We start from the raw sequence: 10,900 nt of genomic DNA, 5'->3' as shown, positions 1-10,900 counted from the left end.
ACCCTCATCCTTTCGCAAAAATAAACAGTTTACTAAACCTCCCTTAAATCGCAACTTTAATCCTCAGAATAATCACTCTCGATATCCTAAAAACCCTCACCAGTCTCCACAATCTATAAACCCTCATCAAGTCAAGGAAATACCGCAACCTGCTAAACCAACTGACTCTGGTCCCTCAACCGAAGTTAAAGAAGATGTCATCATTTTTCATAAGTGAAATAAAGAGAATCATTTTGCTAAATACTGCAAAGCAAATGTTGTTAAGGACAAAGCCTTTTATCTTCGAATGGATCAGGAGATCAATGAAAAAGAAAAGGGAAGGGCATATATGGCCCAGGTGAAACGAGATCATCAAGTATGGTCTTCAAGCGATGAGGATGAAGACTTCAACATCAAAAGCAAGGGAAAGATTTGCATGCTGGCCACTGCGGACGAAGATGGATCGACCAAGCTTGAAAAGAACTACTGTTGTATGGCTAAGGACGGAACTCTGAGCATTGTTGACCATGTAAAACTTATGATTCAAACTGTAACACTCGTGTTTATAGCCTAGGCATTTATATTGAGTTGATAGTCTAGGTTAACCTTTGTAACTCATTTAGAAGAAATGAAAAGGAATTATGTGAATTTTATGTGAATTATGTTTTTTTATGCTTAATTATTAGGGTTTAATTAATTAAGAATAAAAATAAGTGTCAAAATTAAAGTGTGAGATAAGTCCTATATCTTTACATAAAGTTGTAGTGGTCGAAACAAGGATTTCGGGGATATAAAGAATACCAAAATCCGAGTTATAACGAAGAAGTTATCACCTGTCGAAGTTTCGCGACAAAACCGACACGGTGCTGAATGTCGTTAAAAGTGAGTTTTTGATAAACTACTTTTTAGCCTTAGTGATCTAAACTAAAGTCGTAGTATTCGTTAAACCGAGAAGTTCGATAAAAAGAACGCCCAAATCTGACTTCGTATGAGTAAGTTATGATTTTTCGAAGTTTCAGCTTAGTAGTAGACAGCTAAAAACTCAAATTTTAGATCGAGCGATTTTTAGCCGACACAACCTAACCGAGAATCAAAGGTCTTGTCATTAGGAGCACAACGGTAAAAAGTCTGACGAAAACGAACGTCGGATGAAGAAGTTATGAATTTTTAACGGATTTCCTGTCCCGGTCTGTTAAAAATAATAATATAAAATTTAAAGTCAAAATTAGCCGACGAAGTCTAAACGGAAGTTATAGAGCATAACTTTAGCTACGCTTGCATATAAAGAACGTCAAAAACGGAGCTCGTATGCGAAAGTTATGGATTTTAGAAGTTTTGGCGCGAAAATCGAGAAAATTCGCATAGTCACATTTTGCCACGTCACCTTCACTGAAAGAGTGCCACGTGTCCTGCTGAGTCACCAAGCTGCTGAGTCATGCGAAGCCACGTGTTGGATTCTGATTTGACCGAAGGGAGGTCCAATCTGAGGCTCGCATATGGACCGAACCTCGCACCCTAGCTCCGAGCCTCGCATATGGGTTACGACTCCGTGGTCCAATCAGCGAGTGCCACCGAGACCCTTGCACGTGCTGACCACCTGTGCATCGGACACACGCTTTGGACCAATCACAAGAAGCCAGCAGCCCCTTCGCACATGCTAACCTCGTGCGAGGCACCCCCTGCGAAGCCTCTCAGCCGTCGGATCAGAAGCTTCTCAGCCGTTGGATCAGGAATTCGGACCCTATAAATAGAAGGGTACCTGCGAAGGCTCTCGGTTACATTTGGAGTTTTGCCATATTTTAGCCCCTCTCTTCATATTTTCTTCATTTTAGAATCCCCCAAAGCCCCGGTACCGATTGTAAGCCTCGGAATACGCCACGAAGTGCCCGAGAAGCCCAGAAAATTTATCTTTTCGGTTTCGAAGCCCGACTTTTGCAAAGCCCGGTTTTATTAGAAACGATCGTTTTAGGAAACAAATTGTTGCCCGATTATCACCAAATCAAGTGAGTGTATAGTCACTTTCATTTTACACATAGATATGAAGTATTTACCTTATAATACGTGCTATGTGTAAATATATTAATTGTTTATTTGAGGTGACTGTTGAGTTGATGTTTTGTACAAGTTTTAAACTGTATAAGTATTTTTATCTACAAATATGTTGGGTAGAACATGGGTAGATAGTGATGTGTGATAAAATAAAATTGAGGAGAGGCCTCGATGTGTTTTAAGATCCAGTCATCTAGCGGAGTTTGGATGATGACCACAGAATTTCTAGACAGTCCAGTGGGAAACATTAGCAGGTCCGCAACCTGTAGGTGTTAATGAACTGAGAGTGTTCATTCGTTGTACTCCATCCCCCTCATGGTTTCCTTTAGGACATGTATGGCTGAGGAAACCCCTTAGCAGTAGTGTTCATCCCGATGATATTCTTTAGGCTAGGTCCCTTGTGAAAAGTGTTTAGGGACGTAAAGTGAGGATAACGGGAACGGGCAATCAGGGTTATTGTTGATTGATGAACTTAGTAAGTTTACTATTATTGTGGGTTGAAAACCCTATATGCTCACCAGGCTCCCAAGCCTGACCCACTCAGCTTTTTATGTTACAGGTAGTGGACCCTGAGCATAGTCGGAGGACGACGAGAGATTTTTGGATTATAGGTCAGTAGTTTTAAATAATTGTTGAAAGGCTTATACTGTCTTGTTTATGCTTTTGATCTGTATCGGAAAATGACATCCCGAGGTTTTGATATATATGGAAAATATATACCTTCTTAATGAAGGATTTTGATAAACTTTTATCATATGTTGTTTGGGGATCAATTCTGCAACATCTGTTAAAAAGATTTCTCTGATTTTATTTTAAAAATCATAAATTAAATCGGTCTTTTCTGGCCAAGAAATTAGGGGATGTCACACAAACTCTCAATTATAGCATGCATGATTGTCAACCATTCCTTGATAACCTTAATGACACATGTGATGTCGTCCTTTCAGACTATAACAAAGCCCTAGATGAGAAGAACATAGCATCCCAAGAAATGTTCCATGTTAGAGGACGTTTAGAAGACAAAAGACTCAAAGTGGCCATGCTAGAAAAGGACTTAGGATTAGAAAAGGATGCAAAAATGTTATGTGAAACCTAGTTAGGCATAACATTAAATCAAAGGGATTTAGCACAAAAAGAAATTGTACGTTTAAACTTGTTAATTGAAAATTTGTTTAATGAAAGCGAGGCCATTGAAAACCTTGTAAATAATGGAACCATTGACAATACGTATAATTGGGGATGGTCCAATGGGTACTCCACCACAAAGGACTCATCACCCCGGTTTAACAAGGACTGTATTTATGTCCCTCCTGACCGAGAATTTCACTTTCCTGTAAATGACAAGACTTCTCCCGAAGACATTAGAGCCCACTTCGGTAGACTTCACAATCTGAGTAATAATTGTGTCATCAAGGAAATTCTTCCCAAAACCTCGGATCACATATATGATCAAATTCCAATCATTGGTACCATTTATCCCAACTCTTAGGCTTCATTAGTTGTCAATGAGGAAATCCTTGTGGAAGGACCTGAAACAACCTTGTCCTCTGACCACAGTCCTTCTAACTGCAGTCTTGACCAAATATTACCATACATAAAGTGTCCCACTGAAGAACCATTTATGACTTACTCTGCGGTAGTACAATCTTCCTTACCTCAGATTGAACTCAAGTGTACTATGACCATTCAGCCAATCCTTCATGAGTTGACTATAGAGAATTTTGAATACGGTCAATGTTCTCAGAGTCCTGAACCTTCTGGTTCAGATGACTCAAGTCCACGATTCCAAAAACAATCAAAGGTTTCCAAGAAACCGCAGTTGAACATCAATGACTGCAGTTCTCCAAACACTCAGGCAAAACTGGATCTAAAGGAAGAACTTAGTTCTCGTAATAAAAGGCGGGAAATACATTCAAAAAACAAAAAGCAAGCCAGATTTTCAAAACATAAGAGTCCAGAAAAACTCGTTTTCTCAAATTACTTTTTGAAAAACTCTGCAGTCAAGAAATCAACCAAAAAGAAATTTACAGTTTCAATAAACTTTGCAAACCCCTTTGACAAGACTCAAAAGCGAGTAAAGTCTTTTCAAAGTAATGGTTTTCAGATCTATTCCTTAAACAACCCAAAATGGAAATGTATTTTACCAACTCCAACACATTTCAAGTCACCTCGACTTTTCAGAAAAACACAACCTAGGAGATTTGCACGTACACACACTCTTCCAAACGACACTTTTTCAAATCCCAAGGGTACCATTGTCAAATCTCAATCTCTGACTGGTCACAAGACTTACCTTACTCCGTCCAGACCGCTGAACAAGCAAAGTGTCTGGATGAATGAGAAAAATCTTACCTTTGGATTTTATCATCGTAAAAGACCTAATCAAGTCAGACCTTGCAATCCTCCAAAATCTCGTAATCCTCAAAGGCCTTAAAACATCAAGGTACAGGTCTCAAGGTTGACTTAAAACCTGTCCCGACAACCTCGGTTCATGCATCTACGAAAAATCCATCTTTCGCCTCGGGCTCCAAACTCGTTTTGGTGCCCAAACTAACCATGTAATTTTCAGGCAATGTGCAAGGAGGATCAAGAAAAGGAGTGGTTAATAGATAGTGCCTCCTCCTTGCACATGACTGGAAGGTTAGAATACCTTTGAGATTTTAGGCCTATATGCAATGGTGGAAACGTCACATTAGACAACAATGCGAATGGAATAATCTGAGGTTACGGTGTGCTTACTACAGGGAACTTTTCATTTCAAAAGGTTGCTGATATAGAAGGTATCAAGCACAATCTCATCAGTGTAGGCCAACTATGTAAGGCAGGCCATAGGGTTGAATTTGATAATGATTTCTACGACATCATGACAAGCGATAGAAGCACCTGTTTGATCAAATCTAAGTCCGAAGGAACTATGAATCCATTGGACGTCTCTCTGATAATTGGGAAACCGCAGTTGTGTTTTCTGTCCAAAGCAGTATCCAAAGTCATTTGGCTATGGCATCGCAAACTAGCTCATCTGAACTTCCGATAAATCAACAACTTGGTCACCGGAGAACTTGTCCGAGGTCTCCCTATTCTGAAGTATAACAACAATACTCTTTGCCCAGCCTATGAGTGTGGAAAACAGTTTAAAGGAAGCCATCCCATAGTGATTGACTCATCCATTTCTAAACCCTTAGAACTCTTACATATTGATCTTTGAGGTCCATCTACTATATTCGGTCTCCATCACAAGAAATATATATTGGTTATTGTTGATGACTTCAGTCGTTTCACTTGGGTCTTCTTCTTGAGACTCAAATCAGAAACACTGCAGGTTCTGATCAATTTCATCAAAGAGATTTAACTTCAAATCAAACTACCAATACACCTAATCCGCAGTGATAATGACACTGAGTTCTCAAATCATTTCTTAAACTATTTTCTGGTGTCAAAAGGTATCAGTCACAACTTCTCAGCTACCTACACACCGCAGCTACCTACATTTTCCTATGGTTAGTTCTTATTTACAGATTAATAAAGTTGGTTACCAATTTATATGTAATTAGAAATTTGGTCAAATTTACTAATATTTTCATCAATTCATATACTACTTTGTAAGGTCCTACACAAGCAAACACAAAATTAGTTATTAATTATAATTGGGCTATGTAAGATTTGTTAAAAACACTTATGGTCACAATTATGTTCTCTGACACAGTTAAATTGTTACTTTTATCACTTAACTAAGATGTGGTCAATCCTAGCTCTAACAATTTAATGGTCACTAAATCACTAGGTAAACAAGTTCATGTAATTTAATATTCACTAAACTACACTTAACTTGAATTAAAACAACAAAGAGAAACACTTTAACATGCTAGGTAAGCTAATCAAACAAATAATGTGCGACAATATCCTCAGGTGCGGTAACCTTATCGGAGTCAATTATCCTGGTCGGTGTCGTATTCACAATGTCATCATGGTGACGATGTGACATTATCTCATTCGAATAGGTGTCAATGATTGTATGATAATTGAGAAATTAAATATCCTTTAACTTTTATTCCTACAAATCTTCCTACCAATTAAATAAGTATATTTGTCATATTAGTATATTAAACTATTATTAAATGAATATTAAATATTACACATGTTATTATTTAATTGGATTGAAAGATTTATATGAACAAACGATAGAAGGATATTTAATTTCTCATGATAATTTCCAATTTTAATATGGGGTTTTCTATAAATATCCTCTCCCTTTTCCAATTCCACTCCCCTTTATTTGATTTTTTGTCTTTTGTTGTTTTTTTTTTCTATTTTGTTTTTTTGTTGTTTTTAATTATTATTATTATTATTATTATTATTATTATTATTATTATTGTTGTTGTTGTTGTTGTTGTTGTTGTTATTATTATTATTAGTATTATAAATTTTGAACAAATTTTTATAATTCGGACGACGTTATAAAATTCGAACGACTATATAAAATCGGTTTTTAATTATTTTTTATATATTATTATTATTATTATAAATTTTGAACAACATTTTATAAATCAGATGGCATTATAAATTCGAACGACTATATAATATCGGTTTTTAATTATTTTTATTTTATATTTTATAAATCGGTTTTTAAAATTGGATGACATTATAAATTCGGATGAAATTTTAAAATTCGTACGATATTATAAATTTGGACGACATAATAAAATTCGAACGACTATATGAAACGGAACAAAAACAAAGTTTGTCTTTATTTATCACGGATCTATTAATTGGTTCGTTATTACATTTGCGTGATGCGTTATGCGGATTGAAAACAAACTTTACTTTTGTTTCATTTTATATAGTCGTTCAAATTTTATAATGTCGTCCGAATTTATAACGTCTGAATTTTAAAATGTTGACCGAATTTTATATGGTTATCGAAATTTATACTACTAATAATAATAATAATAATTATTATTATTATTAAAAGAAAAAACAACAAAAAAAAAAAGAAAAAAAAAAGAGAAAAAGAAAAAATATGATGTTAAATCAAATGTAAATGTAAAAGATTGATTAGATTGATCTTAAGAATGTAAAATTAATTAAAGAATATACTTATATCACAACACTTTAATATACAAAAACATAAAAATACACGTTGTTTTCTAAGTTTGTAGGCGCGTCCAATAATTGGAGTAAAAAGCCATGTGAACTATGGTTACGTTGAATGTGTGAAGTAAGAAGTGATATAGTAGTAACCACAAATTCCTCAGTCAGAAACCACAGGGGACCGAAAAAGCACATTTGAATTTTGATGGTTACTTAATTTATTCAGTTCAAAATAAAACACGATATCTTAAGGAAAGATTGCGTGTGCGTTTTCTCTTTTACCGAAATAGAACTCTAGAAGAAATGATGAACCCCACATAACCAATTCACCATTCACCGACTATACGAGAACTCTAGAGGTAACCAGATTGTGTTACATCTTCTAAGAAAATAGTGACCAGGTTGCCTATAATAAATACCCAGAGACAAGAACACAGCATCACATCAAATCCAATCTCCTGAGACGAACAACAGCAACACAACCCAGCCACCATGGTTAAAGCAATTAGAATTCATGAGCACGGCGGCCCTGAGGTCATCCTTGTTCACCTAATTGTCTCTTTCTTTCTTGATTTCATTGAATGGAGACTAATGGTATTGAATTTCTTTTCTGTTACAGGTCTTGACATGGGAAGATGTTCAAGTCCCAGATCCAAAAGAAGGAGAAATCAAATTGAAGCAAAAGGCAGTTGGTCTAAATTTCTTGGATGTGTATATGCGTCGAGGTGAGCAGAATCTAGCTCCACCCTTGCCATATATCCCAGGTATGGAAGGAGCCGGAGTTGTAACAGCGGTGGGTCCCGGAGTAACCAGCTGCAAAGTTGGAGACGTCGTGGCTTACGCTAGCCCGGAGGTGGGTTCTTACGCCCAAGAGAGAATACTTCCCGCAGATCTAGCGGTGCCTGTTCCTTCTTCCGTTGATCCCGTTGAAGCAGCCGCCGCCATTTTTAAGGGTCTCACTGCACATGTCTTGATCCATAAAGGCTTTAAAGTAGGTGACCCATTCAATTCTTGATTTATGTATATTATCTGTAGATGATAAAAAGTTTGTTTCAGTTTTAATGAAACAACGATTCCCATATATATATATATTTAGGTTGAACCTGGACATACAATCCTGGTACATGCGGCGGCAGGTGGAGTCGGATCTTTGGTTTGTCAATGGGCAAATGCGATTGGAGCCACCGTCATCGGAACGGTGTCGACCAAGGAGAAGGCTGCGCAGGCGAAAGAAGACGGATGTCACCATGTGATTCTTTACAAAGAGGAGAACTTTGTGGATCGTGTGATGGAGATTACATCAGGCAAAGGGCTGGAAGTAGTCTACGATTCAGTCGGAAAAGACACCTTCAATGTAAGATATAAATGATATTAATTAATGGTTTCTAATTAATTTGTAGCTGGGTTTCAACTAATTAATTTTGTCTTTTTGAAATGAAGGGATCATTAGCGTGTTTAAAGAACCGTGGATACATGGTGCTTTTCGGGACTGCCTCGGGTGTACCAGAGCCTGTGCGTGTTGATCAGATTGCACCCAAATCACTCTATTATACGTTTTCATCGATCACAGAATACACGGTTGAAAATCGAAAGGAGCTGCTTGTGGCTGCTCAAGACTTGTTTTCTAATATTGCAAAAGGAGTGTTGAGGATTCGTCTTAATCACAAGTATCCTCTGTCTCAAGCAACCCAAGCTCACATTGATCTTGAGAGTCGAAAAACATCGGGATCAGTTGTGTTGATCCCAGACGAGGAATGATTTCATAAGTTTCATGTACGTTTTGTTGTATGTTTACTTTCTGTATATCTATGTTTTGTTGTCTCTTTTGTATTCCAATGCACCTTTGTAATTTTTTGTGGAGGAGGGCCAAATTCAATTTTGTAATATAATGTCACTATTTTATTTTATTCTATTTCTATGTGGTGTTTTTAAAATTATCCCAATTATCATAACTATAGATAATTTTTTATTAGTATATGTTAGTAGTAATAACATAAAAATAAAACAAAGTTTCAGAAATGGTCTCTAACTTTTAAAAAAATGGCAATGTCGAAGATAATTTTCAAAAACACTTTAGATTTGTTCATATTGTTTCTAAAAAATTTCACGGATGGTCATCTTGCCTACCATTGTTTGAATTTTAAGTTAAATGTATTGAGATTCTTCTCAACCAAAGTTGATCAAACATATATATTTGAGTGACCATTTCTAAGATTTTTGAATAAAACTCAACCTTTTCACCAACACCACAATCTTCATCCTCTTACCCCTTTCGACATCATATGACTCATGTACAACTCATAAGTTGGAGCTTTCAATTGAAATAGGATTCCCATAATACACATAATCATCCCAGAACTACTACTCGGAGATCCCTAAACCTCCATGTCTTAGATCCATCGGAAGACCACATCCACAATTCACGAGAGACAACTTTGTTGTTATTTGTCGCCATTCGCCATTGGGTTGCCAGAAAGTCAAGCTAACAACAAACAAAGCTCACAATCTTGTTAGTCGAACATATGTTTATTATGTATTTATATAGGTTGTATTATTTCCTTTGTATCGGCCCACCCATTTATTGTGGCAGCCAACTTGTAACGCCCCGATTCTCAGGTATTGTTTAAATAAGATTTATTGGGTTAAGCTCTACTCGACGAGTTGGTTGCCCTACTCGTCGAGTAGCAGCGGGGTGGGATCGCGTGTTAAGTGACCTACTCGACAAGTCCATATTGGGACTCGGCGAGTAGGAGCTGGCAGATGGAACCCTAAATCCCGGGGTTTGCACCTTTATTTAAAGGAGCCTCAGCCTCCTTTGGCCTCTTTGCAGACTTTGAGAGCTCCTTAAAACCCTAATTCGTGTAGTATTCCATTTTGGTGTGTCTTAAGCTTGGAAAGAAGGTTGGCTAGAAGAGAAAAGCTAGTAGTGCAAAGGAATTGAAGCAAGGAAGGTGTGGGAAGCAGAATTTACCTCAGCTAGCATTCTTTGGAGGTATCAAGTTGCCATCCTCACTTCCCTTTTTCCTTTTGTTGAGTTTTTTTTTTTTTTTTTTTTTTTTTTGGGGGGGGGGGGTTTATGGATTTTGAGGTTGATAAGGTGGGCTATGGGCTAGATCTAAAGTTGTAACTTCAGATCTGGACCCTCCTTAAGTTTTAGAATGATAAAGTTGTTGTATTGGTCGTGAATGAGGCCCTCCTTGGGCATGAGACCCCATTAAGAGCTTAGATTTGGCATTTAGAACCTTTGTAGCTATGTATGCACGTAAAGTTTGCAACTTTACGTGAAAAGTGTGACAATCCGAAATTTCCATTCTGAACTACCCATATCAAGGCAATAAAGCTTAGAACAGTTTCAGGGAAATTCCAGACTTCGGGTATAAGTTTGGCAGTTTTCAGGATTTACACTTAAGGAGATATCAGGAGAGTGGTTGCACTAGGGTTTTGTGCAACACTATTATTCCAACACTCTATTATATTAGAGATCATTTCAGAAATAAAAATATTTTCTGCCAAAAATATTTCAGGACTATAAATAGATTTCTGAACCAAATTATTCATTATTCACATTTCCAACTAGAGAAAAGGCATTTTCTCTCTGACGGATCTTCGGGTTTTTATCCCAAATTGTGAGTACCCCTTTCTAGTAGTGTTAGAATGCTTATTATGTGCTTATAACATGATTTAGATGGCTAAATCATTAGATCTAGGAGTTTACTCCCCAAGGTGTTCTTGGGCGGTAAACTCCCGAAACGAAGCCAAAACCGACCCTTGTGTTATACCACTG

The 10,900-nt window shown here is 36.9% G+C and overlaps 1 protein-coding gene across 1 annotated transcript; it reads left to right on the top strand.

The window, feature by feature from the left end:
- Positions 1-7,362: 7,362 nt before the first annotated feature.
- Positions 7,363-9,023, top strand: LOC145077774 (uncharacterized). The gene is made up of 4 exons (XM_079023032.1): positions 7,363-7,650; positions 7,736-8,107; positions 8,213-8,470; positions 8,557-9,023. Exons 1-4 carry the CDS (start codon positions 7,609-7,611, stop codon positions 8,872-8,874), a joined length of 990 nt encoding a protein of 329 aa, XP_078879158.1. The 5' UTR covers positions 7,363-7,608; the 3' UTR covers positions 8,875-9,023.
- The last annotated feature ends 1,877 nt before the right edge of the window (positions 9,024-10,900 follow it).

Source organism: Lactuca serriola, unplaced genomic scaffold, assembly GCF_051521515.1.
Source record: "Lactuca serriola cultivar US96UC23 unplaced genomic scaffold, Lser_US96UC23_V15 Lser_V15_Un036, whole genome shotgun sequence".
Taxonomy (NCBI): domain Eukaryota; kingdom Viridiplantae; phylum Streptophyta; class Magnoliopsida; order Asterales; family Asteraceae; genus Lactuca; species Lactuca serriola.
Note: the sequence above shows the minus strand (reverse complement) of the source record. Positions and strands in the feature narration are given on the sequence as shown.

What these genes read in the sequence shown, in the direction of transcription:
- LOC145077774 (XM_079023032.1), top strand. Translation starts at nt 7,609, where the DNA reads ATGGTTAAAGCAATTAGAATTCATGAGCACGGCGGCCCTGAG. An exon ending in ATGAGCACGGCGGCCCTGAG is followed by an intron (nt 7,651 to 7,735) that starts GTCATCCTTGTT and finishes TTTCTGTTACAG; the next exon opens with GTCTTGACATGGGAAGATGT. An exon ending in TCGGAAAAGACACCTTCAAT is followed by an intron (nt 8,471 to 8,556) that starts GTAAGATATAAA and finishes TTTGAAATGAAG; the next exon opens with GGATCATTAGCGTGTTTAAA.